The following is a 25,805-nucleotide window of genomic DNA, read 5'->3' as shown; positions in this document are numbered from 1 at the left end:
AGCCTTTTAAAAGATTGAGTTTTACACCTCTTTCTTTCTTCCCTAACTTAGCTTCATTTCGTTGGCCGTTCACTTTACATACGAACTATAAACATACTAAACGTAGATAAACATACAAAAATACAGCCCCCATAACTTAAAGTGGCCATAACATTGAGCACCATTAACTTAAAACAAAACAATAACATTGATATGGAAATGAAATCGGAATTCACGATTGGATGAATTTGATGCTATTTTCAGACTAGTGGAGGTCAGCGTGCGTTAGCGCTTGGTAAGAGCTATTTCTGGCCGCGGTCTATTCAAATTTGTGAGCGCTGTGCATGGTTGATCCCCATTAAAGCGTATCCTTATACATGATGCTGCAAAATTTTGAATTGTATCATTAATTTTCGATTATTCCGATATCTTATTGCATATCATGTCGCATGTAACAAATTGCACCTCACGTTCATAATCAGTTGGATTGTTTTTAGCTGGTATTTCTAAAAGTTATCCATTCAAAGTAGTGAGGACTTTCTTTTGGATACGATTCATTAGTATTGGATTGTTTGGATACGAATATTAGGATTGGATTGTTTGGAGACGATTATATTAGGATTGGATTGTTGCTTATTATAATGACTATTCTACACATTCCACGTAATTGGCAAGTCCCAATGCACTAGATGGTAGGCTACATTAGCCTGAATAGATAATTGGCACAACAGTGTAAGTAATTATAAGCTTGGATACATGATCAAATTTACTAATTACTTACGGTACACTGATTCGATCACACAGTGATGTAAGATTAGAATTCTTTTGTAAATGTGCACATAAACTGACGAGATTCGACATATTAAGATGGTGGTAATTATATACTAAAATGCTCAAAAACATATTGTACACACCATACCGATCACCGTACACCTAGTTAAGTCTCGACTGGTTGCAACTTACTTACAGGTATGGGTAAATATTGTCTCTTTCTGTTTGGTAGGTACTTAAGATGCTCGAAATAGATTTGACATTTCAACGAAAATGGGACAAGATTCAATAAAGTCGGGTCTTTTCGACCGACAGTGCTTCCTTCTGGATATAGTCATATAACGTTAAAGATAATCTCGCGTTTATATCGTGTTTAAAAGGTGTTTGGATAAAAAAACACCAATATCTTTGCGGCAAACAAAGGGATTTTTATCAAATATGATCGGTGCATTTCATGCTAATCATGAAAAAAATACAACTTTGAATCTAAGTATATCTTTTGGCTACTAAGTTGCTTCACTATATAGCTACACTATAACTAGTGTCTATAGTTAGGGTTTTGGCATATTACCGAATAACGATTCGTCTGTTTGTCAAATCATGTTACGCATGTCTGATCCATGTTCTCTATAGACGTTCTTAGTGATAATCTGATGGATGTGTGACATATCAAACTATTATATGTTGAGAACGTTACAATGAATTTGGATAACATTTCCTTTAAGGTTGGTCTGAAATTGAGCTATTGCGACCCAAGTGTTTCCATAATTCCAGGTTTAAGACCAACCTTAATTAAGCGCTGCAAAACGTGATTCTTTATGTATTTGATTCTCACATATGTGTTTACCTTTATCTGTCACTTTGGTAAACAGCTAACGTAAGCTTTGCTGATTTGGAATCTCCTCTCATAACACAGTCTGCTTTTGAAATAATTTTCTTCTTTATCTTGTTTTATGATGCGCTATTCTAATTTAAATTCGAACACCCCATATAGAAGACATAACCATAATCCCCACACAGGGGGTGTAGATTTCAAATGGAGTCACTCATTCAGGTAACCCCATTTGAAATACACACCCCCTGTGTGGGAGATTGACTTCAATGGGGGTGTATGGATTTCAACTGAAATAACCCAAATTGGAATAGCCAATTATAATGATGACTATTGTACAATCTAGCATTTCAGATAAATCGGGAAAGATAAGTCTCACGGTTGTTTGATGATATGTAAAACTGTGCCATTTTGAAGTCAAGTTGAACAATGATGGCGCTATTTATCTTGAATCTTGTTTACATCTTTACAAGGGGTAGACACTTGCATAATGGTATTAGAACATCAGAAAAAGACTAACAAATGTGAAGGAAATTTTCAAACAACTTTTTATCATGATATGTAAGGAACAATTCATATTATTTGAATAATTTAAATTTAAAATATATGTAAATAGCGCCCTCAATTTTTACACAAATGTACAGTTTATAGAATAAAAAAGCAGAAAAAGATAAATAATTTGATATAGATACGAAAATTAAAAATATTAGAAATAGCTAAAAAAATAAGTGTGACTATTAGTGTGATAGCTGTTGGCATTGTTCAGGTCTAGAATTGAACATTATATAATGTTTTGTTAGAAAAATTATTAAATGAACATATCAAACAACCGTGGCCTATACGTATTAACCATATGAATAATTAAAACAGTACACCTTTATAGTATAGATCGTATTAACTGGAAATTGTTTTGTATGATTTCTTTAGAACTGTATTCCATTACGTCCGAAATATATATATTATACTTGCCTCTCCTTTTTGGACATACAGACGAATCCAATTTCACGCATTCCTACACCTCAATTGCAGCCATTAGCTGGGTCCCCGCCGGCTCTATCTCACCTAAAATGTGAAATGATGCGGCCTTGGAGGGTATTTTAAACTGCATTCTATCACCCGTGTTACACATAAACAAAAGAATGATGACAGTGTACAACACAAAAGAATCTAACATCGAATTTTAAGCGGGTTTAAATAATCCACCCAATTGGGCACTCACAACACCTGTTTGGTGCATGCGGGGACCCAATAATGGCCGACCAAATCCTGACCATGACTTGGCTCCTTGGATTCGTCTATAACATAAAGGAAATAAAGAAAGAAAGGAAAATCTTATAATTGTACCATCTCATGTGCAATTACGTCTTAGAATGAAGGCTAAAATAATATCCTGTAACATTTCCTTCTTTCTCCTGTGAGACAACAAAAAAAAAAGCAATTACACTAAATATAATTGCTTTCATTTTCTGTTTGTTTGTTTGTGTGCATTCATGCTCGTTCATTAGTTACCAACTTAGGATAAACAATAAATCACAAAATTGTAATACAAAATTGAAAAGATGTAAAGAATTCAAACATCATGATCTTGTATTTTGACGCGTAAAAGAAAAGCGCACACAGAGAGTGAGTCTGTGTTATAGGGCAGTACTCATAAATCACGAGCTATTGCCATTACAGCCCCATTAGCGGGCTAAATGCTAATACCATATACCGGATTGTCATGTTGAATTTGATATAGCTTTGTGTCCATTTACTTAATTCAGGGTGATACAATCTTTTTGGGGATGGAGTAGCAAAATCAGCAATTACCTTTTTTCGGTGAGGGGAAAATATGGGTCAAGTTATGTTGGTGGTACGCATCGGACTGCGATAAATCTATGGACATTTTGGGACTTCAACATGCGTCCATTTATAACTGCACATCATAAGGGAGTATTCATAAAAACTCGGATGGGGTTGGAAAATATAGGGGATCAAAAAACATTTGCGTCCAAAAAAGGAGGATATAAAAACACTGTGTTTTGGGCCAAAATAGGGTAAAATTGCACAATTTTACCCGCTTCGGGCGCACTGGCCTATCAAGTAGCAAAATTCACCTTCACTTGAGTCTAAAATAGTCTGCGTGCAAATGTTCCAGTAACATCGAAACAAAGTATGCTCGCCCACTCCCCCCTAAATGTCACTGCTTTTTACCGACACAGTTTCGTTGTTCTGCATCTGCCCATCCATAATATAGACAGGAATTTTTGCTATTTAAATCTCAGCTATTTACCCTAAATTTTGACTAAAAAGATGGCCTCAGTGCCCTTAGAATTTAAAATATTTTCTGGGGCCCAAGACCCCACGTCATGAGGCATACGCTGGAATGCATACGCAATCAATATTGGTGTTCACAATTTGCAAACCTTTCCTCTGTGATCTGCCCCTGTAGGCCTACATAAAATTTGTCTGAACTCTTCAATGTGCACATACACATCAAGTGTTCAATTTAACATTTAACATTAGGTTTTACTGCCTAAACATAATTGATCATGTCTTACCTCCTTTTGCAACCAAATCCACGGTAATAACTCTTATAAACGGGATCAACGTTTAACCACAAATTGCCTCAGGCAAAACTCACTTCCTGGGAATTAAATATCACAGAAGGGCATTTTTATGTAACTCATTGACCCATGTGTGTCATAGACTGCCTCAAGCTATAATGACAGCCTGGTGATGTGGTCAATTCATTGACAGATACTAACCTCAGGAGGGAATTCAATTTTTGATCAATTCTCTTCAGGTAGTGAAATGTAATGAATTATACCTGGAAGAATGACAACCATCACAAACGTATTCTTAACAAGATGCATGTCAAATTTAAATTCTCCCCATTCCTTTCATATTTAGAAAAAATAGTTCTACATATATATGAAAATTTATGAAAAAGAATCATACATATTAACCGGGGGAAAAGAGATCGACAAAGTAAGATAGAAAGGTCAAGGGTCACGGGAAGGAGATAAAGTATGTAGGAGAGAGAGACAAGGGTGCGAAATGGTTAGAGAAACTGAGAGGAAGCCAGCTATAACGAGAGAGAAATATAATTATAAACACGACAAGAGTAGCATGAATGGCGAACATGACCGAAATAAGAGCGACTTCATACAAAATTATTACTGTGAATACGTATATAAAAACAAGTGAAATCTGCTCCAACTGACCAAAGGATGGATCCAAAAGGATACAACTGTGTCACACTAGGAATAAGAACAGGGAAGATGTGACACAACATCCAATGTGACACAACATCTACTGTGACACAACATCCAATGTGACACAACATCCACTGTGACACAACATCCAATGTGACACAACATCCACTGTGACACAACATCCAATGTGACACAACATCCACTGTGACACAACATCCAATGTGACACAACATCCACTGTGACACAACATCCAATGTGACACAACATCCAATGTTTTCCCAAAACACATTTTCATTATTAGAGGTGGTCTCCACAAGTTATATACTGAGAGCTGTCTCTATTTATATACCTTGAAAAAGAACAGTCTTGTCTTTTCCAAACGGGTTTTTAACTTTCCCATTGGCATGAATGTGTGTTGTGTCACATCTTTCCCGTTTCTACTTTTGTAAATACTTTGTAAATACGTTGCAATGTATTTCGCACTATGGTTATTTTCGTTTGCTTCCTAACCGTACGTATTAAGCCACAATTTAAACATTGCTAATTATAAGCTGCAAATATATGTGGTCTTTCTTATCTGGTCAATGCAAATATGCGAGAAATGAGGCGCAGCCTATTGACGTAACTTACGTGAACTTTAAGATTGGACATAGAACCTCCAGGATAACCCATATCACATGTAAACATTGTGTTTGCCTGTGCAACGGAACCTGTCTGTATCAATAATTGTGGGTATTTTACAATCGTATTTGGCGTTTAATCATTCTTAAAAGGTTTTGAATTGGTTTTGAAATAGTCTCCAGGTTAAAAAATAAGCAAGATGTTGGTTCGATGCGGAAGAACAATCAGAGGATAGCTTATACAAGATGCAAAACAACTGATTAGCCTTGGCAAAACTAGTCAATCCTAGAAGTATGTTCAAATGACTCGCCTGAGGAATTAACCACGTGCATACCGATGTCATTTTATGAGTTTTAAAAATAAACATAAACATCAATATTATGTAAGGAAAAAACATCTATGAAATGGTCTTTCAGACATTGATTGAAACGTAAAGTGTCTAAAGCACTAAAGTTGCATGTGATGTTTTGAATTGAAAAAGACTGATTTCTAAATCTAGAAACATTGTGATGTATTTGATGTTACTCTGAATTACTCTGAATTCGAAGCATATAGTCACCTGCTTGTCACTTATAAATACAAAGTCGTGACCTTTTGGCGTTTTTTTACTCTCGACACTCCATGCAGTATCTATAATGTATTCCTTTTACTGAATCAAACAAGTGGTTATGCAAGGTCACATGTAATTGTTCATTACTCATTCAACTTATCAAAGCACAGGTATTCAGAATTCAGCAACCATATTAGAACAATTATGTAATTTTGATATTTTGTAATTATTGTATGGAACGGACGAAACGATTATAGCAATGATATTTGACGTTTGAGAAATGTTTTCTGGGCATTGGACCATTGTCCGAAATAGGGAACAGAGAATACCATAAGTTAAAGACACGATCAGATATTTGTTGTACAAATTGTTTGTCTAACTCATACATCATTATGATATGTAGTGTTCCTATATGCAGTTTAATGCCGATATTTCAAAACTGTGTGAACAATGGGTAACCTACTTTAAACACACCTGGTTTACACATTCCAAACAAAACATCTTTCAGATCTAGTGATACATGTGGGAAAAATGCGAACTTCCCAATGACGGCATAATAGAAGATGAATGCGGTTATTGAACTAAACATCTCAAAAAAAGTAACTAACCCCCCTTAAATAATGACCATTATTCAAAAACGGGTAATTGTATCACAAATCTGTAAAATGCGTTGGAAGCAGAATTTATTTCTGCACATTTTGACACCTCGTTTGCCGCAATTGACTAAATATTGACGTCACAGCGTACATTTAAATCAATGTAGCCCAAAATTTTAAAGTTGCAGTAAATTGTATTGATTTTGTATTCAGTGTAATGGAAGGAAATCTTTGCAATGATATCTGAGTGTTTTTTTATTGTAAAAATTTGCATGTAAGTGCAACTTTCAAATCTGGACCTCACTTCATTAAATTGACCGGTGTTTTATTGTTTTCTAGGCTATCGTATCAAATGAGGTGTCAAAATGCGCAGAAATAAATTCTGCTTCCAACGCATTGTAATACAATAGCCCCTTTTTGTATAATGGCCATTATTTAAGGGGGGTTAGTTACTTTTTTTGAGATGTTTATGTCACTAACCATCGTAAAACTAATTTTCTTATATAAGATCATTTGCCAACAGGTGTTGAAAATGAAAGCCAAGCAAACAAAATTGTCAAAAGCAGTAAAGCAGGAACATCAAAATATTTATTGCTTTGAGCTTAGGGTTTTACGACAGTAGAAAATTTTAAAAGAGCTATTGCTAGACCTTAATATACAACAAAAGCGAATTGAGAGACAATAAAAAGGTATGTAAGCTCCTTAAAAGTACTTAGCAAGATGTTTTTGATTTTAGGAATATTGAGTATGTGGAGTTATTTAGGCTGATTCTTTTTCGATTTCGTAGTTTTAAATGTCATTTATACCACATCCCCGGCAACAGCTCTAACAAATGCATATGAATTTCCTGCTTCAAGCAAATGGACACATTTTCTATAACTTGCTTCATGAATAATACTATATAGCGCTTTCTGTAAGTGAGGGGAAAATTCTACATCTATGACATATTCCCTTTTGATATAAATCGCGTCTTTTTTCTCTCTCTGTTCTTAAGAAGATAGCTGACTTCGATTCAATTTTATAGTAGCTATTTAATATTGATAAAAACGAAGTGGAACATTCTTAACAATATTCTATATTGCAATCCCTTGAGGAAGTTAATAGTAAAATTTTAACATACTTCAGATCAACAAAATATCAAAAAGTGTCGTTTTGTACAAGAGTTTCGTGTTGGCCTAATAACTTACTTTCATGGATTAAATCATTCATTGTAAACTTCAGCGACTACTAAAATGTTGAGTCAATCTAAATTCTTTTCCCAATCCTAGCTTTTGATAGGTATGTTCAAAGTACAAGTATGTGTGTGCGGTTTTTACATACACCTGAAAAATAATCAATATGTATTCGTTATATTTGCCCGAGATTCGCTTTTGAAAATGAGCCAGGGATTTGCCGTAAATTGATGTTAAGGAGCCATACCCTGGAATATGGGTGACTTTAATTCTGTTTGACTCATCATTTGACGGATACGTAGCCAATAAATGTGTTGAGGCAAAACACGTGGCTATTTTAAATGTCAACATAAAGAAGAAATTAAAGAAACTTCCTCAGAATTAAAACGATGTTATTGCTCTTCTAACCTATAATCTTGTTGTTTTGCTTATTTAAAATCATATTTAGTCTAGAATTTAATATTTTGCTCAAAACTTTTACTGTCGACCAGATTTCATTTATTGTTCCTACGTTTAGGTGCATGTAGCCACGCTTATTTATATTGGTCACTGGTCCCATGAGGCACCACCGTTTTATATTAATAATAATATGTGTTGTCTTTTTTGTCTAGTTAATGTAAAATGCGAGAAATGAGGCGCAGCTTATTGACGTAACTTGAACTTTAAGATTGGACATAGAACCTCCAGGATAACCCATATCACATGTATCACGCGTAGAAATTGTGTTTGCCTGTACAGCGGAACATGTCTGTATCAATAATTGTACACGGGTATTTTACAATCGTATTTGGCGTGTAATCATCCTTAAAAGGTTTTGAGTTGGTTTTAAAATAGTCTCCAGGTTAGAAAGTAAGTAAGATGTAGGTTTGATGCGGAAGAACAATCAGAGCATAGCTTGTACAAGGCACAACAACTAAATTAGCCTTGATAAAACTAGTCAATCCTGGGAGTATGTTCAAGTAATTCGCCGGAGGAATTAACCACGTGCACACAGGATTGCGTAGTTAATAAAAGTAACATTCTGTAAAGAGAAGCGTGTAACAAACATTCTCTTAGATTGAATCATAATGTATCTGTTGAAATAGACTGCACAATATGATATCTCCAAAGACATGAGTTATATCATATAAACATTGTGATGTATTTGATGTTACTATGAATGGATCTAAATTCAAAGCATATAGTCACCTGCTTATCACTTAATACAAAGTCGTAACCTTTTTTTTGCGTTTTTACTCTCGACACTCCATGCACTTTCTATAATGTATTCCTTTTACTGAATCAAACAAGTGGTTATGCAAGGTCACATGTTGTTCATTACCCATTTTACGTATCAAAGCACAAGTATTCAGAATTCAGCAACCATATTAGAAGAATTATGTAATTTTGTAATTATTTTACGGAACGGACGAAATGATTATAACAGTGATATAGTGTCCGATATTGTCCGAAATTGGGAACAGAGAATACCATAAGTTAAAGCCACGATCAGAGATGTGTTGTACAAAATTGTTTGCCTACTCATGCTTCATTATGATAATTTAGGTTAAGTAATTCATTCTTGAAGTGTACCTATATGCAGTTTAATGCCGACATTTCAAAACTGTGTGAACAATGGGTAACCTACTTTAAATACACCTGGTTTACACATTCCAAACAAAACATCTTTCAGACCTAATGAAACAGGTGAGAAAAATGCGAACTTAATAGCAGATGGTCTATGAACTACGAATGCGGTTATTGAACTATGAACTGGCAACACTGTCTGAATAAAAGTCACTCTACATCGTAAAAAAGAAATTCTTATATAATCTCATTTGCCAACAGGTGTTGAAAATCCAAGCAAACAAAATTAACAAAGGCAGTAAAGCAGGAACATCAAAATATGTATTGCCTTGAGCTCAGTGTATGATGGCAGTAGAAAATGAAGAATTATTGCAATAATATACAACAAAATCGAAATGACAGACAATAAAAAGGTACTTATAAGCTCCTTAAAAGTACTTTGCAAGATGTTTTTGATTTTATGAATATTGAGGATCTGGAGTTATTTAGGCTGATTCTTTTTTGATTTCATAATTTTAAATGTCATTTATACTCGCTATAACTTGCTTCATGATTAATACTATATAGCGCTTTCTGTAAGTGAGGGGAAAATTCTACATCTATGACATATTCTCTTTTGCTATAAAACGCGTCTTTTCTCGCTCTGTTCATATGAAGATAGCTGACTTCGATTCAATCTTATAGTAGCGATTTAAGGGATGTGGCTATAGGAATAAAGACCAAACAAACATATTCTTGTTTACGCCGTAATATTGTAGTATTTCAACCATTTTACAACTTCAGCTGTGTAACTTGCAAAAATTCCCGCTAAAAAGTGGTTCTTTGAATTTTTAAAAATACATTAAAAATCGCATTGGACTTTTCGTACTGATTATACTATAATGATTACCTGCCTATAATGTTCTGATCACACTATAGACTGGGATTATATGTGACCCCATTGCCAGGCAATTTGTTCCTATTGTTCCTTGTCAGGGACCGTGCTTTTAAATAACCCGCCAGAACACAATAAGGCCATTGACCTGTGTAGTGGTCATACGTTGTTCATTCGACCATAAAAGATTTCTAGTCCCTCAGCAACTCATTAAAAATGCGTCGCATCAGGTCAGGGATTCTATTATAATAATTCTAATCCTTTCTTTGAGGTGAATAGATAAAAGAGAGTTCTTGAAAAACAGGTGTGATGTTGTAGATAATATATTATCATCAAAGTTGCTGGCATATAGGACATTTCGTGGAAGTGGCGCTTATTATATATTTCTTGTAAACACAATCTTATGTGGTACTCGCTACATGGAGAAGGTCGGTCTGCAAATGTCCATGCATGAAGCTATATAGTAGAGATATTATAGCTTCATGTTCAGTGTAAATCAATTAAAATACTATAGCTGGATATCAAAAATCGTGATGCATTCCTTCTTGTTATGGACGATATTAATTTTGATATTACTGTGACAAAATCCATTCCCTTCTCAATTGATTAGGCTCCAGTCTTAGGCTTTCTTTTCTAAAAATAAATCATAGGGCCTAAAGGCAATTAAATATGGGCTAAACCCATATTCGGTATGCGGAAAGTTTTCATAGTCATCTATTACCTATACCAGGGGTCCGCAAATAGCGTGGCTTCCAGAGTGGCGCGAGGCGCCGTTTAGATTTAAAATAAATAAATAAATAAATAAATAAATAAATAAATAAATTCCCATGTTCTCCGTGTAAAGACAGGCTAAAATAGTGCAAAATATTGCACCAAATGGCGTAATTTGCACCTCAACTTAAAAAAAAACACGTTAACTTCACAGGGGGGCACCCCTCTGACTCCCCGGCCGTGCTAAAGCACCGCGAAAGCTGCTTCGCAGCCATTGAGTGGCGCTTTTCAGTCTTTTATTTCATGTGGCGCTTCAACAAACCTATTTGAGGAAGCCTGACCTATACCAGTTTTCACCCCGATGTGGCAGTGACGTCAACGCGTTGAAGCAGCTGTTTCGCTCGCGCATCTATGCGGTGTCTTTAAGCGCGTGCGAGTGTACACCAGCGCTTTGATCGAACGCTAGGGAGTGTAATGAAATTCATACAGTGCTGATGTCACTGCCATATCAGTAGCCTGAATCCTTCTGGCCTCTAATGACGGCGTCTTTTATTTACCCACAATCCGTCACTTTGCCTTATTCACCAACAGCACAACCCGATGACCGTGCGTAGTTGTTGAAAAACTGAAGGATCCAGTCTACCACATCAGGGTGAAAATGGTATAGCTTATCGCAAACCAGCCAAATTTGTATATGTTTGAATAGCTATAGAATACCCGTGAATATAGTGTCAGAAACTCTCACACATCTTGGGATAACCTTGTCATTAATGTGAGTCAGAAAGCAACGCCATTTTGGGGATATATTTGAACATTGCGAGGGAAAACATTGCGGTAAAAGTAAGTTAATCATGAAAATCGTTTAATTCTAATAATATCAACCAGTAACGGACACTTAGCCAAGACTATGTGAGAAGTTTGGGGTATGTAAAGCATTTTCTTGTTATAAAAAACAAGGAAAAAGCAGTCCAAAATTAAACAACTCGATATTTTAAAAAAGTACATTTTGAGAAGGCCTACGCCAGACAGGGTCTAATTCTGCATAAAACCGGGCAAGGTTATTTCTATAGATCTGCTGCGCATTCAAATTGCATTGTATTGCATCGTAATTTCATTTGTGTCTATGCTAATTATGTTTACACAACATGAACTCACGTGTTTTCAAGCAAATTCGCCGATAATAGGTGATCAAAAGCGATCGGAATGTTACAAAAGTACAGATCGCATTCAGCTTACTTCATATGAGATGATCTTTGGAAAAATACGGCATAATTTGTCTTGGTGTTTGCGGAATGCCATGCAGTAAAATATTAATACGTTGCGGCAATTCATGATTGACAACTAACAATCGGCGTGTCCTTCGTATCCTCCACTGTCAATTTCTTATCCACTCACTAATCCTCACAAAAGCTTTGTGTTGATTACGTAATGTGTGGAGGCAAATTGCAATAAGTACAATAAATAATGAGTAGGGCGGGCTCCGAGGCGGGTTTCTTCTTCATCTTACGTAACAGTATTGTTCTCCAAAAACCCGGAAGCTTGTCGTTTGGAGCTCTAGCTGAAATACAGCAAGATAATGTAAGATAGTAAATGTAAACCTGTATTTTAGCTAGAGTATCTCGAGCTAGCCTACGCTGGTTCTTTTAATTCTAGTTCAAAATCTGTTCATCACCTGCAGTCCGATTTGGTATCTACGGTTTCATAAAAGTATTGGGAACTCTTTTGGATGGTATTTTGATTTAAAAAAACGATACTGTTAAAAATATCGGTATTTATGCCAGCGACATTTCTATTATGTAAAATGCATTGAAAATTGTCGGCTAAAAAGTGCATAAATTAAAATCGCGAACAGTAATAGCAACAACAACTATCTACATTCCAAGCGGAAACGCTTTTCAAAAACATACCACCTTTTTCGGGCAATCGCTGAAACCGAAATATGAAATTCTAGGCCATCTGTAAAAAGTGCGTGAGCAGAAATGACCATGAACTTGGGTCACCGAAATAAGTGTTTATATTGGTGTCAGGCCTTTCATAGTGATACAACAATTAGCCCCCAATAATGGCTTTCATTTGAACCGTTATTTGTTAAACTGCGATTTTTACTTTTTGAGAAATCAATGAATGTATCAAAAAACTTTTCGAAAGTCGATTTAAAATGGCCTAACCCGTTAATATTGATAAAATCCAAAATTTATAAAAATTTATTTATAAACACGAAGTGGAACATTCTTATAATATTCAATATTGCAATCCCTTGAGATACATGTAATAGTAAAACTTTAACAAACTCACGATAAACAATATATCGAAAACTTTCGTTTTGTAACAGAGTTTCGTGTTGGGTTAATAACTTACATTCATGGATTAAATCATGCATTGTACACTTTAGCAACTACTAAAATGTTGAGTCAATCTAAACGCTTTCCCAATCCTAGCCTTTGATAGGTCTGACCTCAGTGATACCACACACCATTTAATAAGGTGATAAGATGTTTGTGCGTTTTTAAAACAATTTGCATATCAATTTGTGTCACCTGTAGACTTTGTAAAATTGTGAGAAGGTCAGCTACTGTCATTTGAGGAAAACGACAGTATACGGCTAGTATAATATAATATTATTATATCCTTAGCAAATTAATGTTAAACCGTTTACTTGGATACACCTTCTCCAGTTGTATTCCTAAAATTCAATTCAATTTCCACCACCTAGCGGTACTGCGACAAAAACGTCAGTTAAATAAAATATCATAATGATATTTTAGTCAAACAAAATTTTGTGTAACATTCACAGGCCATCAATTAATCAACAATCCTGGATACACATGCTCCTTCATTCTGCAGAATGCTCTTCGAAAACTAATAATAATATGTGTTGTCCTTCTCTTGTCTAGTTAATGCAAATATGCGAGAAATGAGGCGTAGCTTATTGACGTACCTTACGTGAACTTTAAGATCGGACATAGAACCTCCAGGATAACCCATATCACTCGTAAACATTGTGTTTGCCTGTACAACGGAACTTGTCTGTATCAATAATTGTACACGGGTATTTTACAATCATCTTTGGCGTGTAATCATTCTTAAAACGGTTTGAGTTGGGTTTGAAATAGTCTTCAGGTTAAAAATAAGCCATGTAGGTTTGATGCGGAAGAACAATCAGAGCATAGTTTGTACAAGGCAAAACAACTGATTAGCCTTGGTAAAACTAGTCAATCCTAGGAGTATGTTCAAGTGACTCGCCTGAGGAATTAACCACGTGCACACAGCATTGCGTAGTTAATAAAAGTAACATTCAACATTCTGTAAAGAGAATTGCTAACAAAAGTTCTCTTAGATTGAACCATAAAGTATCTTTTGAAGTAGATTGCACAAGCGTTACATGTGATATGCCCAAACACATAAGTTATATCATATAAACATTGCTATGTATTTGATGTTACTCTCAATGGATCTGAATTCAAAGCATATAGTCACCTGCTTGTCACTTAATACAAAGTCGTGACCTTTTTGCGTTTTTTACTCTCGACACTCCACGCACTATGTATAAGGTATTCCTTTTACTGAATCAAACAAGTGGTTATGCAAGTCCACATGTTGCCCATTAACAATTCACGATTCAAAGCACAAGAATTCACAATTTCGCCAATATTCTAGAAATGTTGCGCGCGCGTTTCACTTACAGCAGTAGCAACAACCAGATTGAAATAATGATGTCATTTTGAAAGAATTTTATGAACAACAATTATAACAGAAACTAAATTAAAGTTTGGGAGGAGGTGAAAGGGCATTGGACATTGACCATTGAACGGAATAATGAACAGAGAATAACAAAGGTCTAACTTATGCTTTGTGATGAAATAGGTCAAACAAAGCGTACATAATTATGTTGAGTATGGTTGCCAAATTCGATTTACTTGCACGTGGAGTTTCATGTCGATATTTTAAACCCATACATTATCGAATGCGGTTAGTGAACTATGAACTGGCAACACTGCCTGAAGAAAGGACACTATCCATCGTAAAACGAACTTTCTTACATAATTTCATTTGGCAACAGGTGTTGAAAATGAGACAGAATAGTTGTGTTAAATAAAGCCAAGCAAACAAAATTGACGAAAGCAGTAAAGCAGTAACATCAAAATATTTATTGCCTTGAGCTCAGTGTTTGATGGTAGTAGAAAATTAAGAGCTATTGCTATACCGTATTATACAACAAAAGCGAATTGAGAGACAATAAAAAGGTATGAAAAGCTCCTTAAAAGTACTTTGCAAGATGTTTTTGATTTTAGGAATATTGAGTATGTGGAGTTATTTCGATTTCGTAGTTTTAAATGTCATTTATGCTCGCTAGTATTTATCACATCGCCGCCAACAGCACCAACAAATGCATTTGAATTTCTTGCTTCCAGCAAATCGACACATTTTCTATAACTTGCTTCACGAATAATGCTATATGGTGCTTTCTGTAAGTGAGGGGAAATTCTACATCTATGACATATTCCCCTTTGATATAAAACGCGTCTTTGTTCTCTCTGTTCTAAAGGGATCTGGAATGAGCGTTTTTAGCGTTTCGACAGTATTTTTTGTGAGACATGAGATCACATCAGACATATCGAATTGCATTCTCAATACGAAGAATGTCTTCCTGATATCAAATAATTTTAATTTTTTGAAATTCACGATATAATACAAATTTTATGACAAATTATTAAAATTTAATATTTTTCACATTTTTGATATATAACAGTCCTCGAAGTAAATTTTATAAATGTAATGATATATTCTTAAAGTTTATGTAGCTGGGAGGAAAAGCCGACGATCAATTGAAAATTTTGACCTTTGATATTTTTAAGATATGAAAAGACCTAATTTTTTTGGTGTTTTGGGGAAAAAATCCATATCTTCAATTCAAAAGGTCAAAATTTTCAACTGATCGTCGGCTTTTCATCCCACCTACATACACTTTAAGTATAAATCATCAGATTTAGAAAGTTAACTTCGAGTACTGTTAAATATCAATTTTTAATCATTTGCCATAAAATGTGTATTATATTGCGAATTTAAAAAAAATCTATTAAATTATTTGATATCAGAAGGACATTCTTCGTATTCAGAATGCAATTCGATATGTCTGAAGTGCTTTAATGTCCCATAATAAATACAATCCAAACGTTCATGCCCCATCCCTTAAGAAGATAGCTGACTTCGATTCAATATTATAGTAGCGATTTAATATTGATAAACATGAAATGGAACTCTCTTATAATATTCTATATTGCAAGCCCTTGAGGGAGATAATAGTAAAACCCTTACAATACTGTGTGATCAATTGGTAACCTACTTTAAACACCACCGGTTTACAGATTTCAAACAAAACATCTTTCAGACCTAATAATTATACATGTGAGAAAATGTGAACTTTCCAATGGCGGTATAAATTAGATGATGGTCTATGAACTACGAATGTGGTTATTGAACTATGAACTGCCAAAGCTGCCTGAATAAAAGACAATACCAATCGTAAAATTGTCTTATATAATTTTATTTCCAACAGGTGATGAAAATGAGACAGAATAGTTGTTTTAAATCCAAGCAAACAAAATTGACAAAATCAGTAAAGCAGTAACAGCAACATATTTATTGCCTTGAGCTCAGTGTTTCATTACAGCAGAAAATTAAGATCTATTGCAATATTATATAACGAAATCGAAATGAGAGACAATAAAAAGGTACGTATGCTCCTTAAAAGTACTTTGCAAGATGTTTATGATTTTAGGAATATTGAGTATATGGAGTTATTTACGCTCTTTCTTTTTTGATTTCGTAGTTTTAAATGTCATTTATGCTCGCTATCGCCAGCAACAGCTCCAACAAATGCATATGAATTTCCTCTTTCAAGCAAAACTACACGTTGTCTATAACTTGCTTCATGAATAATACTATATACAAAGTGCTTTCTGTTAGTGAGGGGGAAATTCTCCATCTATGACTAATTCCTCCTTGATATAAAATGCGTCTTTATTTTCTAGTATGTTTTTAAGAAGATAGCTGACTTCGATTCAATCTTATAGTAGCGATTTAAGAATGATAAACATGAAATGGAACACAATCCCTTGAGGGAGGTAATAATAAAACTTGAGATAAACAAAATATTGAAAACTGTCGTTTTGTAAAAGAGTTTCGTGTTGGTTTAATAACTTACATTCCTGGATCCAATCATGTATTGTGACTTTGAATCAGTCTAAACTCTTTCCCAATCCTAGCCTTTAATAGGTCTGCCATCAGTGCTAAGAATGTTTGTGCGATTTTTAAACAATTTGCATATCAATTTGTGTCGCCTGTAGACTTTGTAAAATTGTGAAAAGGTCAGCTACTGTCATTTGAGAAAAACGACAGTATACGGCTAGTATAATAAAACATTATTATCTCCTTAGCAAAAAATGTTAAACCGTTTACTTGGACGCGCCTTCTCCGGTTTTATTTTTGAAATGAGACAAAATAAATTTCCATCACCTAGCGGTACTGCGACAAAAACGCCAGTTAAATATGATATCATAATGATAGTTTTTACTCAAACATAATTCTGTGTAACATTCACAGGCCGACATCAATTAGCCAACAATCCTGGATACACATGCTCCTTCATTCTGCAGAATGCGCTTGTGCTCAGAATGTGTTGTCTTTCCCTTGTCTAGTTAATCTAAAATGCGATATATGAAGTGCAGCTTATTGACGTAACTTATGTGAACTTTAAGATCGGACATAGAACCTCCAGGATAACCCATATCACACGTAAACATTGTGTTTGCCTGTACAACGGAACCTGTCCGTATCAATAATTGTACACGGGTATTTTACAATCATCTTTGGCGTGTAATCATCCTTAAAAGGTTTTGAGTTGGTTTTAAAATAGTCCCCAGGTTAAAAATAAGCCATGTAGGTTTGATGCGGAAGAACAATCAGAGCATAGCTTGTACAAGGCAAAACAAGTGATTAGCCTTGATAAAACTAGTCAATCCTAGGAGTATGTTCAAGTGATTCGCCTGAGGAATTAACCACGTGCACACTGATGTCAATTCATAGTTAATAAAAGTAACTTTCAACACTCGATTCAATATTCTGTAAAGAGAATTGCTAACAAAAGTTCTCTTAGATTGAATCATAAAGTATCTTTTGAAGTAGATTGCACAAGAGTTACATGTGATATGCCCAAACACATAAGTTATAACATATAAACATTGCTATGTATTTGATGTTACTCTGAATGGATCTGAATTCAAAGCATATAGTCACCTGCTTGTCACTTAATACAAAGTCGTGACCTTTTTGCGTTTTTTACTCTCGACACTCCACGCACTCTGTATAAGGTATTCCTTTTACTGAATCAAACAAGTGGTTATGAAAGTCCACATGTTGCCCATTAACAATATTTACGTATTGAAGCTCAAGAATTGAGAATTTCGCGTTCCACTTACACCAGTAGCAACAACCAGATTAGAAGGATGATGTCACTTTGATATAATTTTATGGAAAATTGTTAAAACCGATACCAAGTGAAAGTTTGGGAGATATCGAAGGTTAAAAGGTATTGGACATTGACCATTACCGGAAATAACGAATAGAGAATAACAAAAGTCAAAGTCAATATAAAGTCAATACAAAAAAAATGTTTTGTGATAAAATAGGTCAAATAATTCATTTCTGAGTGTCCGTTGTCATACCGCAGAGACGTCTGTTTGCGTACATATTATGTTGAGTATGGTTGCCAAATTCGATTTACTTAATCCCTATAACCTGAAAAATTGAAGATATAATGTTAAAAGAAGGTTGAGAACTTTGGCATATAAAATGATCCATTATGACAAAGAACACAATACACAGATGGCAAAAGCTAATAAATCCATAATTCATACAGCTGTATTGGCTTCAATGGATTTATTACCTGGTTAACAAAGTTCTTTGTATCTGATCCAGAATGTTCACTTACTTGTGTACGTTTCAACAACACCTGTTGTCTTTATCAACACTTGATGGGTAGTGACTGCTATTGGCAACCGACGCTAGAAGTAGTTCCAGCGTTGATCTTGGAGTTATCAGTCTGTTTTCCTTCAAGGGATTTTCTTGATCCATGAGTCAGGAACTCATCAAAAATGTGAGAGAGAGTTGGTACTGTCCTTCGTCTCTGTTCATAGTGGTACCCCTCATCTTTCTTATTTCTATAGCCTCCTTTATCCAGCGAGTGTATCTATTTTGCTCTGTGCCGATGACCTCAGCTTCCCCCATCCTATGACGTGATTCTTGTCGACGACATGATCAGTAATGGCTGACTTGTGTCCTACCTGCTCTGGTGGTTACAGTTTTACTCACTTTCTCCCTCTCCCTTTTGTGCTCCTTCAAGTCGCGTGCCAAACTTTCTGACAGTTTCACCTATGTAAGACAATTGGCAGTTCATACAGGGAATCTTATATACTGCATCAGTGGTGTTATTTGGGTCGCGTTTGTCTTTCGGTTGTACCAGTTGTTTTCTGAGAGTGTTGTGCCGATTACATCCATTAGTGACCTTGTGTGAAAAAAATCAGGGAATTAGCATTTACCGTTTTATTTTTATTACACATTTCACAGCGATACCCAATTTTAATGCTTGTCCAAGAGACATCTAAAATTTGAATGTCAGCCGACTCTGTGTAAGGTAGATTTAGCAACACTGCCATTTTCTTAACCTCATTGGCATTAAAATAAAATGGAGCACCCAAAGTGTTATTGCCCTTGGTCTTGTTTAAGGAGAAGAAACATTACTTGTTGTTATTTTCATTTTACCTTTACTTTAAAGATGTTTATTCTCTATCAAAAACATACAAATTTGTAGGCGGGCTTTTCAAATGTCGAAATGAAATGCGCGCAAATTGAAGTGGGATGAATTACAAAATATGCAGTAATTTGGACATATTGGGATAAAAAAAACTGGAGTTGGAGTCGAGCGAGGTATATGAAAGACTTAAAGTAATGTTAGAAAGTTTAAACAGAAAAAAGAAATTAAAATAACGCAAAAATCAACCTTATTTAAGTTTAAGTCAGTTTCGAGGCTGGTACCTTTATCGTGTAATTGTGTGCTGACATGGTATCTCGTGGACAAATAATGAAATTGGATATCTCAGCTAAAGGACTCGTAAAAAATTAAACGGTGGTTGAGATTCACTTAATTTTTCACAGAAAGTGATATTTGAGTGTGGCGTTTATAGAAACTTTCAATAATGGGAAAGTTCAACTTGGTTCTTACATAAATATCGATTCTTTGCTCTATTGCACTTTTTTTGACTCACCCTGTACCAATTTAATATTGGGACACTCTTAGAATATTCTGTATTGCAATCCCTTGAGAGAGATAATAGCAAACTCTTAACAGACTTGAGATGAAAAATGTCAAAAACTGTCGTTTCGAATTGGCTTTACAGCCTATATTCATGGATTAAATCATTCATTGTACACTTCATCAGCGAATATTAAAATATCGATTTCATCTCAACTCTTTTTTTCCAAACCAGCCTTTGTAAGCTATGCACCCGTTCAAAGTTTGTTTGTGCGTTTTACATACACTTGAAAACTAACGAGGGTTCATTTTTTAACAATTTGTGTATCAATTTGTGTTCGTTATATTTGCCCGAGATTCGCTTTGGAAAAGGAGCCAAGGATTTGCCGTAAATTGATGTTAAGGAGCCATACCCTGGAATATAGGTGACTTTAATTCTGTTTGACTCATTATTTGACGGATGCGTAGCCAACAAACGTGTTGAGGCAAATCTGTGGCTACTTTAAATGTCAACATGTAGAAGAAATTGGAAACACTTCCTGAGAATTAAGGGGTGATGTTATTGATCTTCTAATCTAGAATCTTTTCGTGTTGCTTAAAAAAGCTATATTTAGTCCAAACTTTAATATTTGTGACCCACTCCAACAAAACCCAGACATGTTTTTGAGTTATAGGCTTCTAAAGATGACATTCCCATAAAAATTCAAAATTCAGAGCTTTAAAATCCTTGAAAGTAATTATTGAAAAGAAGATTATTTAATCAATAATTACCAGTTGAACTAGGATAATCTCTATTCAATTTTGTGTAAAGCGGATAATTAATTGGCCCATTTCTCAGAATAGCAGTTAGGCAAAGATATCAAAGTATCATTTACAAAGTTATCCATATCTTGAAAAGCAATGATGCTGTTTATATAATTTTGGTATCATTTTAAAGCTTATTGTCTATTGTTTACATTTGTGACTCCTCGCCACAACTGAGCCCGGATGTCGCCAGTGCCACTATTGAGATATGCTCCATCGAACTTAACAATAAACAATAGGAAAGAAAGGATTTATTGACTGTTTTATTGATTTGTCACTACTTAAATGTCAAGTACTATAGACATGATATACATCATTTTAAAGCTAATTTCAAGCAGAATATTTTGGTTGAATATCTCAAAAATGATGATTGGCGACATCCGGGCTCAGTTGTGGCGAGGAGTCACATTTATATTACAATCATTTTATACCTGCTTTCGAAGCTAGGTTTTGGTGCTTGGACTGGTGTTTTGTTGTTGTAGTCATGTTTATCTATATTGGTCACTTGCCATATGAGGCACCACTTATATTAGTTTAGAAGAGCATAGAATGGAGAAGTGTGTACTTCAAGGTTTGTTGGCTAATTGATAACCTGTGAATTTGTTACACAGAATGTCGCTTTACCCCCTGGAGATCAACATTGATTTTGTCTCACTTTAAAAACAGAGAAGGCATATCCAGGTAAATGCTGTAACATTTTATGCTAAGGAGGTAAATAGTGTTATATTGCATACCTGTCTTTTTCTTACATGGCAAGAGATGACCTTTTCACATTTTTACGAAGCCTATAGGCGAAAGTGTATTATTGCTGCTAAGGAAAACCATGTCTGGCTTTTTATGTACAATTATGTGACTTTCCCATAAAATAATCTTTAAAAAGGATCGCAGTATTTCATATCAAATAGTAAATGGAAATTAAGATAACTGCTTTTGTTCTCGACCGTAACGCGTGACTTGGAACAATATTCACCCAATTTAAATAAATTCATTTATTTTTTATTCATACCATTCGGCAGTGGCGTAGCCAGGATTTTGGAATCGAGGGGGCACAACTTGTTAATGTACCGACGGATTTTTTTTTTGCCGACGGACGTTGTGATTTGTTGACCTCAATTTTTTTGCATGGTTTGAAGTGAAGAGCAAAAAAAAAAGGTTTTTAAGCGGTAGCAACATAAAAACACTAAATTTTTATGTAATCTTCAATTTTATTCACAATTTTTAACAATTTGTCATCATTTTTTAAAAATAATTAGCCCCTTTTTTCTGTCGTCTTGGGTAAAAAATAGTTTATTGTTAACCTTCCGTCTACCGACGGCCTTACATGAACCGACTGCCATGACGAGCGGGGGCACCGCCCCTCCCTCCCCCCTGCTGGCTACGCCACTGACATTCGGCCGAAGCCAGACAAATCCCAATAGCGCTCCGAGGCCACTAAATTCAAGGGATGCCAACCAGAGTCGGGGATATGGGAAGAGGTCCGATTTTAGATACAGGAGGAAAACGGATCACCCGAAGAAAAACCTGTTAGGACGAGCATGGGTCGGCAACCAAACTCACATGTGGCAGAAGCGAGTGAGAACACCACTACACTACCATCCTCAGTCCGTGGTAAGACGTCACGTGCAATAAATGTAACCTCGTGTGGGGCCCATACGAGTGTTTACATGCCTTGGTTAACTGTTAAACAGAAAGGACCCGTGTAATTTGATTAGCTTTGGTCAATTCATTGTTTTGTAATTTATTGGAATATGAATATAATTATTAACCTCATGAGAACTATACCTGCCTATAGTATTGGTCAAAAAGGAGTTTTCATTATCAATTGGACCAATCGGCAACATTGTTAGAATAATTTCACCACGCAAAAAAAGTGGGGTAAATTTATTGCAAACGTCCATTCTGATTGGCGATTAAAATGAAGATATCATGTAATTGACCAATCAGAGGCAATGTTAGATTGGCTGGTAGTGCTCAGGGGAGTTAATTTGTTCAATTTCTTAAAGGCGTATACTATAGGGTTGTTGAACCTAAACCCACTAATGATACTGGAATAAGATGACTCCTCATGCAGCAAATTATACAAGTTTTTGTATTCATCATAAACATTTGTAAAGACGAATAACTTGATACTATTTTTTTAAATTGAATTTGGAACATTTTGAAAATATGTCCCAATGACATTGTTATGTACCCTTTGACATATACCTCAATAATTAGGCATCCTGAAGATACATGGCCATTGACAATTTTAATTCTTTGGGACAAGACGAGCAACCTGTGATATTTATAACTTGATCAACGCATTTTCAAATTTAATACCCCTTGTGGCCTTTGACATCAATAACTCAATTTGCTTAAGAGCGCTTTCTTGGCAGATTCTTAATCTACATACTACTCCTCTAATACTGTGTGAATAAAATGTCATTAGTACGCAACTGCACGGTTGTTGTTGTTTTGGGTGATCTCTATCCTCGACTAGTAGAAACTTGTGGAACGATGACTAATTTCAGACACCATTCAAAAGAGAGGAACGTGTCGGAATACTGTGTAATTTATATATCAAGAGGTTTATGCAAGAATGCCTTATCTATAACAGCTGCCCTATAAACAATTTCTGCATTATATATTGTGCACATCTGAAAAGATTACACCTGGCAGCTATCGCAGATATGACTTTCTTAAACTTTACCTCGATAGTGTCTCTACATTCTCTAAGGATATCTTTAATGGAATAACTTAACATAGAAAAGGCTGACAAGGCAGTCGTGCAGGTGGACCTTTAAAATCACATATTGGACACTTGATTGACTACCAGGTTATAATACACATTAATTGTATGGGGCGCCGATTCGTAAATGTCGTTCAGCCACTTTTGACATTTTGTAAAGGTTAATGTCTACATGTTCTCAATTTGGCGGGCTTTTGTTTTAGAGTGGAAGTAAACCAGCTTGAACTTATAACTAATTAACGGACCTTTAAAGGAGGCTGGTTCAACTTCTTTTCGCTATGACCTTCGCCCACAGACATTAACGTTTTATTTGGTTAGTTGAATTTTTATTTGGTTAGTTGCTTCTACAATTTCATCAACTTTATATCCATAAAATAAAACTGTTACTGTTTTGTACATAAGATAAACTTAATCAGGCAATCAGGCAGATATTAAAACAGCAAATTAATGTAGGAGGGAAATATAACACATAAGACTCATTAAATGACAGTTTAGGTTTGATTCAATTTTGAGGGGTGTTCTTAAGGGATCGGATTGCAGTATTTTTAGTGGGACATGAGTGCACATCAGACATTTCGAATTGCATTATGAATACAAGCAATGTCCATCTGATATCAAGTAATTTTGATTTTTTGGCAAACACATTTTATTAGTTTATAGCCTTGCTAATATTATCGTCAGCGTGTTGGCTTCAAACCAATTATTGCCTTTTTTAAAAATAATTATAGCATAAAGTTTGAGCGAATTTGAGCGAAATACGGGGACAAAAAATTGCGATGTGCTTCTTCATTAAGCTAAAGTTTGCCCATTTTAGCATTAAAATTTCTCAAATTTTTCTCGCTCAGCGGTCCCCTTTAAACTCGTTCTGGAAGTCGGTTAGCGGGACGAATTTACAATTGTGCCCCTTATGGTCTGATCATATTTGTTACTTTTGTTGACGATTACATAAGATGACAGAAATTTATTTAAATTATATAAATATAAAATTGTTCACTTACGTGAGCTTTCGACACGACGACTCTGTGTCTTTTTCAAACTGATGGTGATTGGGTTATTATGGTTATTATGGTCTGATCATATTTGTTACTTTTGTTAACGATTACATAAGATGACAGAAATTTATTTAAATTATATAAATATAAAATTGTTCACTTACGTGAGCTTTCGACACGACGACTCTGTGTCTTTTTCAAACTGATGGTGATTGGGTTATTGATCTGGGATGTCACATGACGAGCTGGCGATGTCATGTGACAGAACAGGTTCATAGACCGGAGGTAGCTGGTGGCGGCCTTTGTCCTTGTTGAAATTTATTTGTTTTATTACGATAATCGTCCATAAGTGTTTGCCTTTAATTCTGATGTAAAGTTAAGATAAGATTTGAAGTTAATCTTTTTCTTTGTCCCACGGGACTACAAGAAGCATTATTAAAAGCCTTAACGTATCTCCATGTCTTTAATGTTATAGTGATTTTACAGTGCATTCTGCTACCTACCTACTATTATTCTGCCATGGAATGAACACATTTGACGATGTGTTTGTTTTTAGACAAGCGTCGTATTACGATTATGCATTTTGAGTTTGCATGGGGTTTGGTAACAAGAGTGGTACACAGACAGATGGGCGCTATATTGCACTGGAAGTGTGTCTTTTGTTGACTTGTGTCAGCAGACAGGCAGGAGATAGGCATTGATCGACAAACACGAGTCTTATTTTCAATCCTTACCCTACCATATTTTATTGAATCACTAGACCAAGTTTAACAAAGGTTTAATTTTGATGCAATTTGAATTTCATTCAGAAAATGGATTCTATAGTACCCACTCCAAAACTGCAATAATGTACTTTTGAAATATAAAAATACAGTTGTCATTTGGTCAGTTCAAAGTCCAGGAACGCTTTACAAGTAGTTATTTATCCGGAAATGCAATAAAGGCCCTCTGCCCATTAATATTCACGTTTGAATAACCGATGAGCGTAAGGGTGAACTTAGTTAGCCTAAGTCATTTGGCGCTTATTTGAGCGTATAGTGCACAGGGCAATACATATTAGAGACGGCTTCAAAACTCGACCGCTGGTTATCCGTCGGTTCCG

General features: G+C 35.2%; 2 protein-coding genes across 2 annotated transcripts in view; one reads left to right on the top strand and one right to left on the bottom strand.

Moving 5' to 3' along the window:
• LOC140171101 (uncharacterized) overlaps positions 1 to 5,466 on the bottom strand; it is a 40,286-nt gene extending 34,820 nt beyond the window's left edge. Inside the window, 1 exon segment of the mRNA XM_072194269.1 lies at positions 5,410 to 5,466. Within this exon segment, the coding sequence (XP_072050370.1) occupies positions 5,410 to 5,466 (57 nt within the window).
• The window catches only part of LOC140171944 (small conductance calcium-activated potassium channel protein 2-like), a 455,506-nt gene that overhangs the window by 62,524 nt on the left and 367,177 nt on the right, over positions 1 to 25,805 (top strand).

Source organism: Amphiura filiformis, chromosome 15 (assembly GCF_039555335.1).
Source record: "Amphiura filiformis chromosome 15, Afil_fr2py, whole genome shotgun sequence".
Taxonomy (NCBI): domain Eukaryota; kingdom Metazoa; phylum Echinodermata; class Ophiuroidea; order Amphilepidida; family Amphiuridae; genus Amphiura; species Amphiura filiformis.
The sequence above is the reverse complement of the archived record's forward strand: the minus strand, read 5'-3'. Positions and strand labels throughout refer to the sequence as shown.